The sequence below is a fragment of the Babylonia areolata genome, chromosome 2, assembly GCF_041734735.1.
Source record: "Babylonia areolata isolate BAREFJ2019XMU chromosome 2, ASM4173473v1, whole genome shotgun sequence".
NCBI classification, from domain to species: domain Eukaryota; kingdom Metazoa; phylum Mollusca; class Gastropoda; order Neogastropoda; family Buccinidae; genus Babylonia; species Babylonia areolata.
In genome coordinates, this window is record NC_134877.1 from 36,125,501 (window position 1) to 36,143,261 (window position 17,761).

General features: G+C 46.1%; 1 protein-coding gene across 1 annotated transcript in view; it reads right to left on the reverse strand.

The window, feature by feature from the left end:
• LOC143300733 (NACHT and WD repeat domain-containing protein 2-like) overlaps positions 1 to 17,761 on the reverse strand; it is a 93,454-nt gene that overhangs the window by 7,188 nt on the left and 68,505 nt on the right. Inside the window, exons 8-15 of the mRNA XM_076614625.1 lie at positions 16,886 to 17,146; positions 14,888 to 15,010; positions 13,304 to 13,505; positions 8,814 to 9,004; positions 8,040 to 8,295; positions 6,830 to 7,061; positions 4,016 to 4,211; positions 117 to 242 (exon numbers count right to left, since the gene is read on the reverse strand). Coding sequence (XP_076470740.1) covers positions 117 to 242; positions 4,016 to 4,211; positions 6,830 to 7,061; positions 8,040 to 8,295; positions 8,814 to 9,004; positions 13,304 to 13,505; positions 14,888 to 15,010; positions 16,886 to 17,146 — 1,587 coding nt within the window. The remainder of the gene's footprint in view (positions 1 to 116; positions 243 to 4,015; positions 4,212 to 6,829; positions 7,062 to 8,039; positions 8,296 to 8,813; positions 9,005 to 13,303; positions 13,506 to 14,887; positions 15,011 to 16,885; positions 17,147 to 17,761) is intronic.

The window sequence follows — 17,761 nt, forward strand, 5'->3', positions numbered from 1 at the left end:
TCCGTATCAATCAATAAAATTCTCACCTGTTCCTAAAAGGCTTAGCGCTTAGTGCCTAGACTCTGACCGAGGACAGACACCAAGTATTCATGTCAATGCACGGATAAAACCCTCACCTGTTCATAGAAGTCGTCGAAGCGGTGTGAACGCACGAGGTGGTATGGCATCTCACTCAGTTTCCTCAGGTTGTAGCGGATCACCTGACCCTCCGAGTTCAGGAACTCGTGTTGCTGCTGGGGAACCTTAAAGAGGGTGAAAACACCAACACTGTCACACCGCCAGTCAATTCATAGTGCAGAATTCCCTTGTGCTCTTAACATAGAAAAGATGGTGTCTACGAAAAGCTGGGGACTCCCCTGTGATGTGTTTAAAACTAGGGCCTATCTTACCACTGAAAATTAAGAGCAGTTGGTTCGTGGATAACAGAACCATGATCTGATCGCATTTCAGTGACATGGGTGCTCAACCTAGGTGGTGCTGAAATGTGACATTGGCGGTGAAAGGGTTTTAACGACTTCTCACTGGTCTGTCGCCTGTTCACTACAAGGTCATTTAGACACTCACACATTCCTTCCTTTTTTTTTTTTTTTTTTTTTAGACATGCATACATACTCGTACAATGGATGTTAAGAATGGTTCAGGGATTGGACGTGGAGATGGGGGTGTATAGTGAGAAAAACATAAAAGCAAAAGAAAACATAACAAAAACAACAACAACATTGCAAAGAACAAAGAAAGAAAGAAAGAAACAAACAAACAAAAATCGCCCAAGAGTTGAGTACCAGGGCACTGTGTGGAAACGTCGTCCGCCATACTAACAGAAAAAGGAAATTTCTACACGCAAACCCACCACAGAGCGGTACTTAAAGAATTATGACCTCAGCGACTGATGTTACAAATTGTTGGGAATCATGCAGAACGCATTGAATATCGCCATATCTTCAGACAGTCCCTCGTTGACGAGAAAACTCGTCAGCGGCAGTCATGCGTTTAACGGCATCATCGGTCAGTTACGTAATGATCGGGAGATCGATATACAATATTAGCAGCCAAATCAATCGATGGAATTGAAATATTCCCAGGTCAACATATGTGCAGACCTGCTTAGTGCCTGAACCCCCTTCGTGTGTAAACTCATGCAGAAGATCTAATTCGCACGTTAAAGATCCTGTAATCCATGTCAGCGTTCGGTGGGTTATGGAAACAAGAACATACCCAGCATGCACACCCCCGAAAGCGGAGTATGGCTGCCTACATGGCGGGGTAAAAACGGTCATGCACGTAAAAGCCCACTCGTGTACATGCGAGTGAACGTGGGAGTTGCAACCCACGAATGGAGAAGAAGAAGAAGAGAAATATGACCAGCTAAATTCAATGTTTGTTTGTTTGCTTGTTGTTGTTGTTGTTGTTTGTTTGTTGTTGTTTTTACATACCAGTGAGCAATATTTCTCACGTCGGCTTTTGCTTGATTACGTTGTCACGTTCATGTGGCCATCTCAACTTACTGTGTGTCAGATTCTGACCGGGGATTATTTTTCTTTGTGATTCACTGATATTAATTACTTCATAACAGAAACAAAGAAGAAACTGTTGGTCGAAAACGTGTCTATTTGACCTTTATAAAATTACTTTACGATTCGTGGTATGTTTGTTCGTAGCACTTACAGTTTAATGGGTTTTGTTGTTGTTTTTTGAGCTTCCGCGGTTTTGAGGAAATCGCTCAGCAAAGTTGACTAGCAGCGTCTTCATAGCTGATGCATGTGTCAAAAACACCATCTGAATATGTAAAACAGCTACTCCAACACCCCCCCCCCCCCCCCGAACAGTCCCCCCTCCCCCGAAAAAAAACAACAACAAACAAACCCAAAAACCCAGTTCATTTTAGAACACAGTTACATACGTAGGAGCGAGTTGCATTGCTTGGTTCTAAGTTTTTGACAGTTACACGTGACTAAATGCCTACTTTGACCGAACTACGCCATTGGTCAGTTCCATACTGCACACAGTTAGTAGCGGGTTACGACCATACTAGGCTCTTCCGTCCGAGCAATGCAGCTGGCTCCTGGCAGGGCACTGACACATACCCAGTCTATCACACAAGACTCAGGGGTCCTTACCCTCGCCACGCAACGCAGCAGGAGCGTCAACAACAACCACGTGACCATGAATAAATTACCCCTTCCAGTATCTGACATTTTATGCCAGCGACTGTGGCGATTAAGGCGATTCCAGTGTGCATTTTCCCAACGAATTTCCCTCGAGCCCAAACGACTGCAGGCCTTCTACTCACCCCCTATAGTTCTCTAGACATTTTAACGAACCCTCATCACTTCCCACGCACAACCGTGTGCTTATTTCCCTGAGGTCAGTTAGGGGAGGCTCTCTCCAAGGCTTTGATTGTCATCAGCTTACTAATGAAGGGGCGTGTGTGTGTGTGAGGGGAGGGGGGTGGTGAAGTGTCGGGGCAGGTGCAGGCCAGAGTAAAAGGATAACGCAATCATGTTTTCTGGGAAAATTCCGTGATGTGTTTTCACACGACGGTGGATGTTCTCTGGAACTAAGCTCCGGAGAGTTTGCTGATGAGATTATTCAAACCGTGAGCCAACGCACGCTTGTGTATTACCACTGCTGACAGACCACAAACAAAACACCTGATACTGGTATTTACGACATAAATTATGTGTTGAATAAGACAATCATGACAGCTTGAACAGCAGTTGAAATAGTATAGCATATACAACAATACGAAAACACTAGCAACCAGACCAAAAGAAAAAGTCAAGATAACAATCAACATCAGAACAAAACAGCATGCATCGACCACGACCTCAATGACAACAGAAACAACAGCAATAACAGCAACAACGACAACCATAAAACTACACCAACAACCACAATCGCAAAGGCGTGAAAGCCGATTCCTCTGGGCTTATGGCCACAGACCACAGGTCTGATTTGGAGGTGGATGGTGAGGGTGGTGGGTGGTGAGGGGTGGGGGGCAGATATAAATGAGATTGGTTGCGCCAATCAAACAACACAAAACAGTACTGTACAACCAACAGGTAGGTCTTCAACCGAAATGTGCCCCTCACTCTTGATTTTCAAGCCAGCGCTTCCGTCTCAGCTCTTTCAAGTCTGGCATTAAAACCCACCTCTTCCCAAAATAGCCTCCCTTCCCTGCCTCTCCCTTGTCTTCAGTTTCTCCAGTTTTAGAGTTATGCGTGCGTGAGAATGACTGGTGCGAAAGCGCTTTGATTTGTCTGTGCACAAGATTCAGCGCTATATGAATACCATTATTATTATTATTTATTATTATTCAATTTGCACACAGGTTAAAAAAAAAAGCAAGATATTCCGACAGTAAGAGGCGCCGCAGGAGGCGGAGTGGCTGAATCGCACAGGCCTTGGACTTCTGATCCAGTATTCAACGGTGATCAAGGTTCGAGGCCGTCTTCAGTTCGGCCTGGTGTTATGTCCTGTCCTTGAGAAAGGCACTTTACTCCGCTGTCCCTCACAACCCCCCCCCCCCCTCTTGCAACCCCCCCCCCCCCCCTCCCCCGCCATACCCAAAGTGTGAAATCTGACCTGACTGGTTTAGAAAAGGTCAAAACGGCGGTAGGAGAAATTTGGGTCCCGCCTTCCTATGCCGAGCCCTGAATACAGCGGATGTGAATTCACTGACCCGATATTCGTAAAAGACAATGGGGCCTTCAAACATTTTCACCTTAAAAAACAAGCAAACAAACAAAAAACTTCTTCTTCTTCTGCGTTCGTGGGCTGCAACTCCCACGTTTTCTGGAATGTACACGAGTGGGCTTTTACGCATATGAACGTTTTTACCCTACCATGTAGGCAGCCATACTCCGCTTTCGGGGGTAAAACAAAACAAAAATCTACAGAAAGAGTAAACAAAATCAAAAATCTACAGAAAGAGTAAAAAAAAAAAAAAAAAAAAAAAAAAAAAAAAAAATCAAGATATTCTGTCCACAATAAAAAAAGAAAAGAAACTGTTCACCTTTCTGTCAGCCTCCCCTTTGGTGTCCTCCAGATGGAAGCGCTGTCTCTGGAGCTCCGAGTACTCAAAGGGTTTAGGGGTGCCCCCTCCCCACAGGCCCAGGAAGTAGTCGGCGATGTGGGAGTGCATGGAGCTGAGAAAGTTCAGGTTCCGGAAGTACCTCTCTTTGGCGGCGTCCAGGAACTGCCGGTGGTACCTTTGATGGGGTTAGAGTGTAAACAGCGAAGGGAAAATTATCATTCACGCTCACTTTTGCTTTTTGTATTGTGTTGTATTGTATTGTATTATATTGTACTGTATTGCATGTATTAAATTACATTGTACTGTACTGCACTGTAGTGTACTGCGTTGCACTGCATTGTATTGTACTGTGTATTGTTCTGTGCTGCACTGTACTGTACTGTACTGAACTGCTCTGTATGAGTTTTATTTCAACAGATTTCTCCGTATAAAATTCGGGCTGGTCTCCCCGGGGAGAGAGTGTATTGCCACAGTGCAGCGCCACCTTTTATTTTTGTCTGCGAGTATATTTGTTTAAATGTAGAAATATATTTTTCCCCAAAAAAGTGTCAGAGACTGTTATTTTGTTGCCGTGGTTCTTTTACATGCGGTAAGTGTACGCTTCATACGGAACCTCGCTGTATCGTCTCATCTGAGCGGCTAGCGTCCAGACCACCACGCACTGTCTAATGGAGAGGGAGAAAATTCCTTCGAGTGAGGGATTCGAACCCGCACGTTCAGATTATCTTGCTTCCTAGGCGGATGCTTTACCGCGGGGCCTCCACTCCCAAGGAATGTTCCTTGATGCTGTGTTGCATCGAGTATAAAGGAAGAATTATCGAGATCCTTCGTACCATACGCAGACATGAAGCAGAAGGTGAACACTTACATTAGGGATCTTTGGCAAGAGGAGTGGAACACCCAGACGGACAACAAGCTGTTCCAAATCCGTCCAGACCTGAAAGAGACCCTCCCATCGGTGGTGAAGAACAGAAAGGAGCAGTCTGTGCTGTGCAGACTGCGTGCGGGGCACACTTTTTTTATATTTATTTTTTTTATACCCATTCTTAGTTGTTGAAGGGGGAAGAGGCCCCTCGATGTATTCCCTGTGATGAGCCTCTCACCGTGAAACACGTGCTCCTTGACTGTTGGGATCTGCATGACGTTAGACATAGACATTACACGGCGGTTTCTCTGAAGACTTTGTTTCGTGATGTCCCTCCTTGGACGCTGATGGACTTCTTGAAAGAAGTGAACATTTTTAATCAGATTTGAAGGTTTTAAACTATGGAAGTTTGTTTGTTTTTTGTTTTTTGTTTTTTTTAATTAAAAAGCAGCGGTGACTCCCCCCCCCCCTTGACTTGTGGTAGGTATAAACGTGGCGATAGCAATGAGATGGCCTTTGTGATCGGCGAGGCTCTAAGCACCGTTTGTCCTATTCTACATGTCATTGACATGCCTCACAGTTATGTGATGTGTTCAGTGGTCTGTTCACATGGTCCCTGTAGGATTGTCGTGTTACTAATTTGTTGAAGCATTCGGTGATCAGATCAGTGCCAAAGAACAAAAACCCTGTATTTTTAAATGACTACCGCCCCATCGCCCTGATATTGTCATGATAATTATGTTTGGAACGCATCCTGAAACACATTTTATCAGACACAACTATCATCAATACCATTTCGCACATAGATCCAGTCTTAGTACTACTGATGCCACACTTACCCTTTTGCACCATGAATGCACTCACCTGCAGAAACCAATTTCCATGCTTCGAATTTTATCTATTGACTTTTCATCTACATTACACACAATTCAGCCACATCTCATGGCACCTAAGCTGCTTTCATTTAACATCAGTCCAAGGCTAATCTTATAGGTAAACAGTTTTCTTCTTGGTCCGTTTCCAACAAGCTCTGTCTTCTGTGAATACAACTTCCACTGGTGCCCCACAAGGTACAGTCCTGTCACCCGTACTGTTCACACCAAATAGAAATCACTGCACTGGCTCAGACACAGCTCCGTTGACTAAGCGGTCTGATGACTCGACCCTAGTTGATTTGTCAAATTATGATGCTGTGTACTTTGATCAAGTCCAACTATTTCTCCCTGGTGCAGAGGAAACTACTTACATCTAAATGTGAAAAAAATGAAGGATGTAACCCCTCCATCACACACTCACCACCCGATAGCAGCCACACAGACTGTTAACCCCTCCACCCTCGCACACTCACCACCCGATAGCAGCCACAGAGTCTGTTAGCCCCCCCCCCCCCCACCCCCCCCCCCCCCCCCCCCACCCCCCCGAACATCCTCACCACCCGACAGCAGCCACACAGTCTGTTAGCCCCCCCACCCTCACACACTCACCACCCGACAGCAGCCACACAGTCTGTTAGCCCCTCCACCCTCACACACTCACCCCCCCCCCCCCCCGCCCCCCCATAGCAGCCACACAGTCTGTTAACCCCTCCACCCTCACACACTCATCATCACATAACAACCACGCAGTCTTTTAAGCCCCCTCCGCACCCCTCCCCCAACCACAACCGCCCTACGCACTCACCATCTGATAACCACGCAGTCTGTTCACCCCCCTCCCCTCCGGTCCTCCCAAAACAACAACAACAAAAACAAAACAAAAACAACCAAGAAACAAACAAACAAACAACAATAACAACAACAAAAACCCACACACACTCACCACCCGATAACTCAAGCAGTCTTGTTAACTCAACTCCACTCCCCAACACACACACACACACACACACACACACACACACACACACACACACTTCCTCCTCACACACTCACCAGCCGATGACAATCACGCCCCCAGCCTCCCTCTCGCTGAGGTACTTGGGCAGGTCGGTGCGGATGCGGGTCCACAGGAGTGGAGGGATGCGGCGCACGGGGGGCAGGTGGTACTGGTAGACGTCGTTCAGGACCTTGTCGTCCAGGGACAGGAGATCCTCCAGCTCAGGCTCTGACACGCCGTCCTTGGAGGCCGTGATGTAGGCCAGGGCGTGCGACACCAGCGTTTTGCCTGCCGTCATAGAGAGAGTCACTGTCACTGGTCCCCAAACCTGGACTGGTCGTATGGGACGCTGCTGAACGCATGACTTTCAGCAAACATCCTTTCTGTGTAACAAATAGTAAAGAGTGGTAACTCTCTCCACACACAAGGTACATAACTTCAAGCCAATGCTGCTTACGCTACCAATTCAGCTAGCACACAGGTAAATAAAAGGTACATTGGAACTAAACCCAGCTTCAAGCCAGTGCTACTTACGCTGCCAATTCAGCTAGCACACAGGTAAATAAAAGGTACATTGGAACAAACCCAGACACTTCCCCAAAAAAAGGAAGCGCCGGGCTTGCTCTTATACCGATCATTTGACATGTGCACACAGTAGCAATGACAGAACTGTATGTTCGGTCGTGGGGCACTGGACTGCTGAACGCATGACTCTCGGCAAAAATCCTCTGTCTACTCAGTGATCGTGTCTGCCCACATCTTTTGTTATCTGCCTCGTTTCCTTTTGCCCCCTGACAGTGTTGTGTCATTTTCCTGATTTGCAGTTTAGGTGGTGCACAGTGGCAAATATTGTTGATTCCAGATGTTGGTTTTGTATGTCCGTCTGTATGTATTAAATGTTAAACTCGTATAAAATATTTATCAAAAAAAAAACCCAACAACAAAAAACAACCTTCACTCACCGTACTGTCTCAATACGGTCAAAGGGAGGCAGTACGGTCTCATGGATGGTGGAAGTCAGCACTGTGTTTGGTGTAGGTTACACACACACACACACACACACACACGCACGCACGCACACACACACACTTACACACACACAGACACACACACACACACACACACACACACACACACACACGCAAACACACACACACACACTCTCTCTCTCTCTCTCTCTCTCTCCATGCACCCCGCCTTCACCCATCCTCACAAATATCCACACCCACCCACACACCAACTTCCCTCCCTCCCTCACTCACTCACCGTGCTGTGTCTCAATGCGGTCAAACAGGTGGAGGATGGTCTCGTGGATGGTAGACGCCAGCACGGTGTAGCAGGGCTTGGTGTAGGAGCGCCAGCGACAGATCTCATCAAAGACCAGCTTGACAAAGAGCGGGAAACTGCACTTGGAGAAGGCCTTGTTCACCACGGCCCACTGGGCGGTCGTCACGTCCCGCTTGGCGTTCTTCAGCCAAGCCTGCAGGATGGTGGAGCTCAGGTTCTCCCCCAGAGGCAGCACCTGCACCCCAAGGCAAGGCAAGACAAGGCAGGTGGAGAGGTGATACAGTAGTAGTAGTAGTAGTAGTAGTAGTAGTAGTAGTAATAGGAGGAGGAGAAGGAGGAAGGGGAGGAGCAGGAGGAGGAGGAATAAAAAAGAAGAAGTAGTAGTCGTGGTAGTAAGAAGAAGAAGAAGAATATGCAGTAGCAGCAGCAGCAGGAGGTAGAAGTGGTGGATCATGATATTGGGGATGACGATAGTAATGATGATGATGATGATGATGATGTTCTGGTAGCAGTAACAGTAGTAGTAGTAGTAGTAGTAGTAAGAAGAAGAAGAAAAAGAAAAATAAGAAGAATATGTAGTTATATCAGCAGCAGGAAGTAAAAGTAGTGGATGATTTTGGGGATGACGATAGTGATGACGATGATGATGATGTTATAGTAAACACCCCACCTCACCCCCGCACCAATCCCATACACTCACCCACAACTATCCATCCCCCCCCCCCTCAACCCACACCCACACACAAACTGTACCTGAATGAAGCAGCGGTCGTCATCCAGCAGCACTTTGAGGGTGTCCAGCAGACCATAGTAGTCAGCCAGCGTGGAGGCGATGACCTTGACGTGCTGCGGGAGCTGCACAGGGAACCAGGTCAGCTGGTGGGCACCTTCCGCCCCAGACAGCTGGTCCAGGGAGTCCAGAAACAGCACCAGGGGTTTGTCCTCTGAGAGCAAAGCAGACAGACAGCAATGTGTGATGTGGTCAGGTCTGTCAGCTGTATTCAAGACAAAATTCATTTTGCCTTCAGGCAAGTTACCTGGACATGGTAGAGACCCTCAGGTACAGTTTAACGTAAAGGTTAAGTGCGCTCAGGCAGCTAACCCATCATCTGTGATAAAAAAAAAAATAAAAAATCCCGGTGATTCTCTTCTGCGCATGCTCTCAGATTTACTTCTTACCGCACCACAATTCAGAGCATTGTCGAGAGAGTTCGCAAAACACGTGCTATCCGCAAAGCACGCCTGTTTTCCCTAAACAAAAGCAGTGCAACAAAAGGATCCGCCATATTTAACTCTGTGGGCAGTCACCCTTGGCAGATAGTAAGGGTTGCCTTCCGGTTTGTAGACCCGCGGGTTTGTGTTCCTGAATACAGGATATTGCTAACCCTCGAGCAGTTTGCCTTGACTCAGGTAGATTACCCACAGGTACACATTTACCCACAGGCATGATGGCCTCTTGAATATGGCCCCAGAGCATTCATGAGACCATTGTACCTGCGAGATGTTGTCAAGGGAAAACAGGGAAGTGGAGAGAAATAAAAGTGCATGAGCAGAAGGGTATCCCACGGATTTCTAAATATAGATGATGGGAAAGCTGTCAGGGTGCACCGTGCATGTCATGAATACGAACATGACTGTACCTTCTAAGTAAATTGTATCCGCAGATCCTACCTTGTCAAAGGTATCTTACTACGAGGCAAAGTGATTTTTGTCTTGAATACAACCCCATAACGGCAGAGGAGGCAACTGCTGTCCCGACTATCTGGGCTAGAATTCAATCACAGTGGAGAGTGTCTTGCCCAAATTTACACCGCCACTCTCTCGGGACAATAGGGCTTTGGGACAATTGTTAAGATGGTCCCCAAAGCTGAAGTATCCACCGAGGCTGTATCAAAAACAGTCAGTGCAATCTTGCCTCCTGGATTGAGAGCTGCAGTCCTTCACAGAAGACGAAACTGAAAATGAGTTCCCAGCTCAGTGGAGAAACCATTGATCATACAGTTCTCTCTTTGTTGTTGGCCCATCATACAGCTCTCCCTTTGTTGTTGGCCCATCATACAGCTCTCCCTTTGTTGTTGGCCCATCATACAGCTCTCCCTTTGTTGTTGGCCCATCATACAGCTCTCTCTTTGTTGTTGGCCCATCATACAGCTCTCCCTTTGTTGTTGGCCCATCATACAGCTCTCCCTTTGTTGTTGGCCCATCATACAGTTCTCTCTTTGTTGTTGGCCCATCATACAGCTCTCCCTTTGTTGTTGGCCCAGCGGTAAGCCGAGTGAAATCGTTGGGTTGGGCGTTGGTGGTTGCGAGAATGCAAATTGCAGCATGTGCGTTATGTACCTCTCTCCCTCTCTCTCTCTCGCTCTCTCTCTACCATCCATGTCTAAGAGTTATATCTTGCTGTCGAATCTAGTCAGAAATGTGTTTTGTTTGCAGCTATTATGATAGTGGCTGTTGGCCTAAGTCATTAAAATCATTCAGTGTTCAGTGTTCTCTTTCTCTCTCTCTTTCTCTCTCTGTCTGTCTGTGTGTGTGTGTGTGGGGGGGGGGGGGGGGGGCGTTTGTACGCTTGTGTCAGCGTGCATGCGTGTGTAGGTGCGCGGGGATTCACAAGCGCGCCCACTCCCCATTTTTCTTTCCTGTTTATGTATATAATTTGCCTTTTACGTACTTTTCTTCTTTTCTTTTTTTTTTTATTTTTTTTTTTAATCAAGAGCAGATCTTGCATAAAAGGTGGGCGGAGGTAGGCCGACAGAAACCGACAGAAATCTTCACTCAAGAGGCAAAAGTGATGATGGTGATGACGATGATGATGGTGATGATGCTGATAAATCATCCCTGCGTTAAATCCCGCCTGCCGAAGAAAATAGTTCATTTGTGAGCCAGCCAGAGTCAGTGGAGATTGCGGTCTGGCTGAAGCACAACACATCTGGTGCCACTCTTTGATTTGTTTTGCAGGCATATTTGGATTTCCGGAATCACGTCGGCTTCGCCACAACCAGTAATCAACCTCGCGTTCCAGTGACTGATGATGCGACCACTCGAGCGCGCTGGTTATTGACTCAAAACAATGGTCACTTGCTACGTTTTGCTAATTTGCCAGCGTGGCTCCGAACTGGCGCCGCCTCCCCCCACCCCAACCCACCCCTCCACGCCCCCGGCCTCTCCAATCTACTTCCCACGAACGCGTTCTTTTGTCCTATGTGGGTGGGAGTAAGTCGTCATTATATGGGTATAATCATGACACATTTTCCTTTCGAACGGAAACTCTTTCGCTTCGTCAACTCTTAGCACTCAGCTCTTTCCAAGTCTGGCCAACCGCTTCCCAAATTAAAATGTTTTATTAACAAGATTTACAATAGACGCTACACGTTCCGAACAGATTTCTTTGTGTCTTAAAAAACAAAAGAAGGAAAAAACAAAAACAAACAAAAACAAACAAACAAACAAACAAAAACAAACAAACAAACAAAAAAACAACAAAAAACAAACAAACAACAACAACAACCAAAAAACGAAGAAAATAAACAAGTTGACTGATTACAAGAGGCGAAGCCTTCATCAGTTAACAGCTCACGTGTGATTCCTGCTGATTTAAAATCTGCAGGAACGAAACCGAAAACGCAGGTGGAGAGGAAGGGAAGAGGTCTCTACGTAATCTATCAATCCAAATCATTCTTTAGCTCACCATGTGAAACGCTTTTCGTCAAACAGTTGTGCTCTGGAAAGTGAACAGTATCATCTGGAGCACCCCACATCAATCAGCAGTTTATTGTTTCCAGATAGCAATACAGATCTATCAACGTTTAATCATTATCTGTCTTCGTCACGACTTTCCAGATTCGATGAATCGTAACAAAATCGCCAAGCACATTTTTGGGAACAATATATCCGATGATTATTCCCGGCAATCATGATCGCTGGATTGACGCATTCTCTGACATAAGCTTCAAACTTCCCATATTTTCATCACGGTTATCCAGCTTCGATAGATCGTAACAAACACTTCACGCACGCTCGCACACACACACAATTTTTAGCAATCTCCTAACAAAAACACAACCTTTTTATTGCAACTAAACTACACGCGTGTTCTTCCAAAATTATATTTTTATGTTCACCTTCAGTATAACGATTTTGTACGGATCTGTTGAAAGCATGTGCTGGTTTGTGTTAGACAGTCTCAACGACATCAGATCTGCATTTCACTACTATTCAAAGAACTCGTAGGTACACGTTCGTATTTGTTGAACTTCAACATATTCCTGTCTTTTCCATGACTTGAACGCTTATCCACTTCATAACAAAAGCAGCTAACAAATGTATGCAGACGTTTCGCCATAGTAACAGACTGTTGGTGTCATCTCGATTGTCCGAAATGTCAATTGTCCGACGTGTCATAAGTGCGGTGGATCATTAATCCGACGTGACAGTAGTCCGACATTTAAAAATCTGACGTAGCGATTGGTCCGACGAAACAAAGATCTAACGTGTTGTTACGATCAGTGACGTGTAATTTCTCAAAATCTGAGACAGATTCAGTAGCTGCTCAAATGTTAATTCAAATCAAACTTGGAAGTAGTACCATTTGGAAATGATGATGTTACAAAATTTTATCTTTTGTGTATGTATATATGTCTATATAAAGAATATTGTAACTGTGTATTTGGTGAAGCGGGCCTTATCATATTACTATTGAGAAGTAATGAGTTTATACATCAGGTCCAATGTGTTTTATGGAAATCTTAATAAAAAAAAATGTTTTATGTTATTTTCCACTGTCACTGACCAGCTGATTGATTGACTTTCAGAACAACTGATTGACTGACTGGCTGGCTGGCTGACTGGTTAGCTGATCTGCTGGCTGACTGACAAGCTGGTTGACCGACAGCCTGGCTTATTGAGCGACTGGCTGGCTGGCTTACTGACCGACTGAAAGACTGACCGATCGACTGACCGACTGACTGACAAACTGGCTCACTGACTGACTGGTTTACTGAATGGCTTACTGACGAACTGACTGACTGACAAACTATATGTCTGTCAGAGTGACTGACTAAAAGGCAGACAAACAGACAGACAGATAGACAGACAATGACTGATTGACTGACTGGCTGGCTTACTGACAGACTAACAAACCAACCGACCGACTGACAGACTGACAGACTGACCGACAGACTAACTGACCGACCGACCGACAGACAGACAGACTAACGGACAGACAGACAGACTGACTGACTAACCGGAGGGGCAGGCGTTGAGCAGCGTCTTGAAGTGGGTGATGAGAGGCGACAGGTCATCGGGGATGTCTTCCAAGGGACGGTCGTAGACGAGGGAGAGCTGCGAGCAGAGGTTGGTCAGCAAGGGCACGATGGTGGAGCTGCCAGGACTGGTGCCCAGGAAGCGCACCATCACCACCGCCTTCTCCCCCACCCAGCTCTCCACCTGCACAGCACGATACAATGAATGGATCAATCAATGATATGGATACTTATATAGCGCCTATCCTCGTTCGGAGACCAAGCTCTAAGCGCTTTACAAACTCGGGGTCATTTGCGAAACAGGCTGCCCCAAGCACCTGGGTAGAGCCGACTGACGGGCTGCCATTGGGTTCTCATCATTCGTTTCCTGTGTCATTCAATCAGATTTCAGGCACGCACACATACACACTCAGACAGACATGTAAATTTTTTACGTGTATGACCGTTTTGTTTATTACCCTGCCATGCAGGCAGCCAAATTCCGTTTTCGGGGATGTGCAATCCGGGACTGTTCTTGTTTCCAAAGCCCACCGAACGCTGACATGGATTACATGATCTTTAACGTGCGTATTATGATCTTCTGCATGCGTAAACACACGAGGAGGGTTCAGGCACTAGCAGGTCTACACATGATGTTGACCTGGGAGATCGGAAAAATCTCCACCCTTTACCCCCCCCCCCAGGCGCTGTTGCCAAGATGCGACCCCGGGGCCCTCAGATTGAAAGTCCAACGCTTTAACCACCCGGCTATTGCGCCAGTCAATACAATAATACAATGATAAAACGCCATACAATACGATGCAATATAACACGATGAAACCTATATTGTAGTAACGTAGTTACGTTTTTTAATTTTTTTAATTATTTTTTTATCATTGACAGAGACGTGCGGTTCTCTCTTCTCTGTTATCATTCAATGAAAAAAAAAATGTTGGTCTGTCTCTGAAGGATATCCGCATGAACGTTTTGTGTTCAGTCGAAAATGATCAAACCTGGATTAAGATGACACATTATTTAAACGTGGTATGGCAGTGCCGTTACCTGTGTGTGCCTGCGTGCGCTTATCTCGTGTGTGTGTGTGTGTGTGTGTGTGTGTGTGTGTGTGTGTGTGTGTGTTTGGGGTGGGATCTGAGTACCTGCCTACCTAAGTCCGCTGGGGTTTGGGCCTTTGTGTCTGTGAGAATACATGTTGCTGCATGCAAGCTATTGTGAGTGTATGCATGTATGTATGTATGTATGTGTGTGTGTATGTGTGTGTGTGTGTGCGTGCGTGCGCATTTGTACACAGTTGTAAGCGTGCGGGTATGCTCTGGTGCTCGTGTTTATCTTATTTTGTTTCATTTTGTTTTGTTTTATTCCTTTTCATTTCATTTTATTCTATTTCGATATTCATTTATCAGTTATTTCGCTCATGTTCATGTTTTAAACGAACCTTGTGCAGGCTGTCATCAAGACCTGGATCAGTACAGCCCGCCCGCCCGACACCCCACGTTTGGAGTGTACACCTCCCTCCTCTGACACTGAAGAAACAAACTGAAACTTGGAAACTTGAAACTGCCGCCTTACCTGGCTGGCGGCCTTAGCCATGAGGGAGGTCTTGCCACAGCCGCTGGGGCCGTGAAGGATCAGGGGGCTAGGGTTGCTGCCCACCACGTAGTCCCTGATCTGCTGTACCACGTGCTCCCGTCCCTGCCCACAGGATAGGATAGGATAGGTGTAGGGTAGGGTGGGATAGGGTAGGGTAGAGTGGGGTAGGGTAGGGTAGGGTATGGTAGGGTGGGGTGGCAAGGGGTAGGACAGAACAGGACAGGATAGGACAGGAGAGGACAGGAAAGGATAGGGTAGGACAGGGCAGGATAGGATTGGGCAGGAAAGAATAGGATAGGACATGATAGGACAGGACAGGACAGGACAAAATGGGGTAGGATAGGTTAGGATAGGATAGGACAGGACGGGATAGCACAGGACAAGATGGGATAGAATAGAGCACGGCAGGATAAGATTGGGCAGGAAGATAGGATTAGGCAGGAAAGAATAGGATAGGACATGATAGGACAGGACAGGACAGGACAAAATGGGGTAGGATAGGATAGGATAGGAATGACAGGATAGGTTAGGATAGGATAGGACAGGACGGGATAGCACAGGACAAGATGGGATAGAATAGAGCACGGCAGGATAAGATTGGGCAGGAAGAATAGGATAGGACAGGACAAGATGGGATAGGATAGGACAGGGCACGATAGGACTGGGTATGAAAGAATAGGATAGGACAGGGTAGGATAGGACAAGATGGGATAGGATAGGACAGGGCAGGATAGGATAGGATAGGACAAGGCAGGATAGGACAGGATAGGACAGGACAAGATGGGATAGAATAGGACAAGGCAGGATAGGATTGGGTATGAGAGAATAGGATGGGACAGGATATGATAGGACACGACAGGACAGGAAGCACGGGATAGGACGGGATAGGACAAGACACCACAGGACAGGACAGGATAAGACTGGACAGAAAGGACAGGACAGGACAAGACAGGACGGGACAGGACAAGACAGGACAGGACAGGACAGGACAGGACAGGACGGGACGGGACAGGACGGGGTAGGATAAGACAGGATATGAGTGACAGGATAGGTTAGGACAGGACAGGATCGGGCAGGGAAGGACAGGATAAGACAGGACAGTACAGGACAGGATTGGGCAGGAAATGATAGGACAGGACAGGTTAGGACAGGTCAGGACAGGACAGAACAGAATAGGATAAGATCTGCATCAAGAACAGAACAGAATAGAATACAATGTGCACCAAGAGTAGAATAGATTATAATTTGAAAGAAGAGTATGTAACAGAACATAATCAACGTGCTCTCTACCCTTCACCAATATCAGAATAAAATAGACCAAAACATTTCTTCAGTGCAACCGGTCCACGAAGAATAATGGCGGGTGGAGGGGTGGGGGTGTGGGGTGGGTGGGGTTGGGGGATTGTAGATCTGTATACATAAAAGGTGAGCAACATTCATCGGAAATCATATGCAAACACAAAACTTCTCTACTCCTGTACCCACCCATCCACTCATGCATCGACGCCCCCCCCCCCCCCCCCCCCCCCCCCCCCCCCCAACACACACACACACACACCAACAAACACATCTGTAACTACCACAAATCAGTAAACAACTCCTTGTCTTCATATTTATGTTTTAGTCAAGGTGTTTGTTTTTGGTTGTTGTTGCTTGTTTGTTTTGTTTTTTTTGTTTTTTTTTACTTGTATTATTTTTTTTACTATTTTTAAATGTACACATGGTTATATGCCTTGAACGGCCAAGATGTGTGTGTGTGTGTGTGTGTGTGTGTGTGTGTGTGTGTGTGTGCGTGCGTGCATGTGTGTGCATGTGTGTGTGTGCATGTGTGTGTGTGTGTGTGTGCGTTTAGTATGCATACACCATTGTATTTTTCTCATCGTCAACGCCCAGGGCTTTTGAATCATAAGATTGGTTCGGGCGTACCATAATTATGTCCTTTTTTATTATGACGATGATTACCATCATTATCATTACCTGAAAAGCAGACACGTGGTTACGACATGCGTGTAGATGCTGCAGGGGCTCACTGAACACGGGGTCGTTGGCCAGCTTGACGTGCTTGGCCATAGCGGAATCGATGAGGCGCGTGACGTCCGTGAAGAACTTGTCGCAGAAGGCGTCGAAGTAGGCCCGGTGCGACTCTTCGTCAATCCCTTCCTTCCCAGACCACTCTACGGAGAAGCGAGACACGTTGGAGGACGTCAGGGCATGGGGCAGCCGCTCGTCTCGCAGCGTCTGCACCACCAGTGAATAAGTAAATAGATAGATAGATAGATAGATAGATAATGAATAGATAATTCTTTTTTTTAAAGTCACTAAGGGGTGATCCGCTCTTCTTCGCAGTGTATGTTCAAATAATAATAATAATAATAATAATAAAGATCACACACAGACAGACACACCATACATAGGCTACACAGACACACACACACACACACACACACACACACACACACACACACACACACAACTCAAAACCAGTAACTAGTGTGTGTGTGTGTGTGTGTGTGTGTGTGTGTGTGTGTGTGTGTGTGTGTGTGTGTGTGTGTGTAAGTGCGTGGGGCAGCTGTTCATCTTACAGCGTCTGTCAAAAGAAATAGATAGATGAACAGAAGTTTTCTTGTTTTTTTTTTTCAATGACTTGGTTTGAATTTTGTTTTGTTTGAAATTATTTATTGATTGATTTATTGATTCACTGATTTATATGAAGAAGTTGGACGAGATCAAATCGTGGGGGAGCTGCTCGTCTCATAGAGGTCTGTCTCACCCATAAGCAAAGCAATCACTTAATTATTTTGAATGTTGTTTCATTTATTTATCTATTTTCTTATTTGTTTGTTTATCTATTTA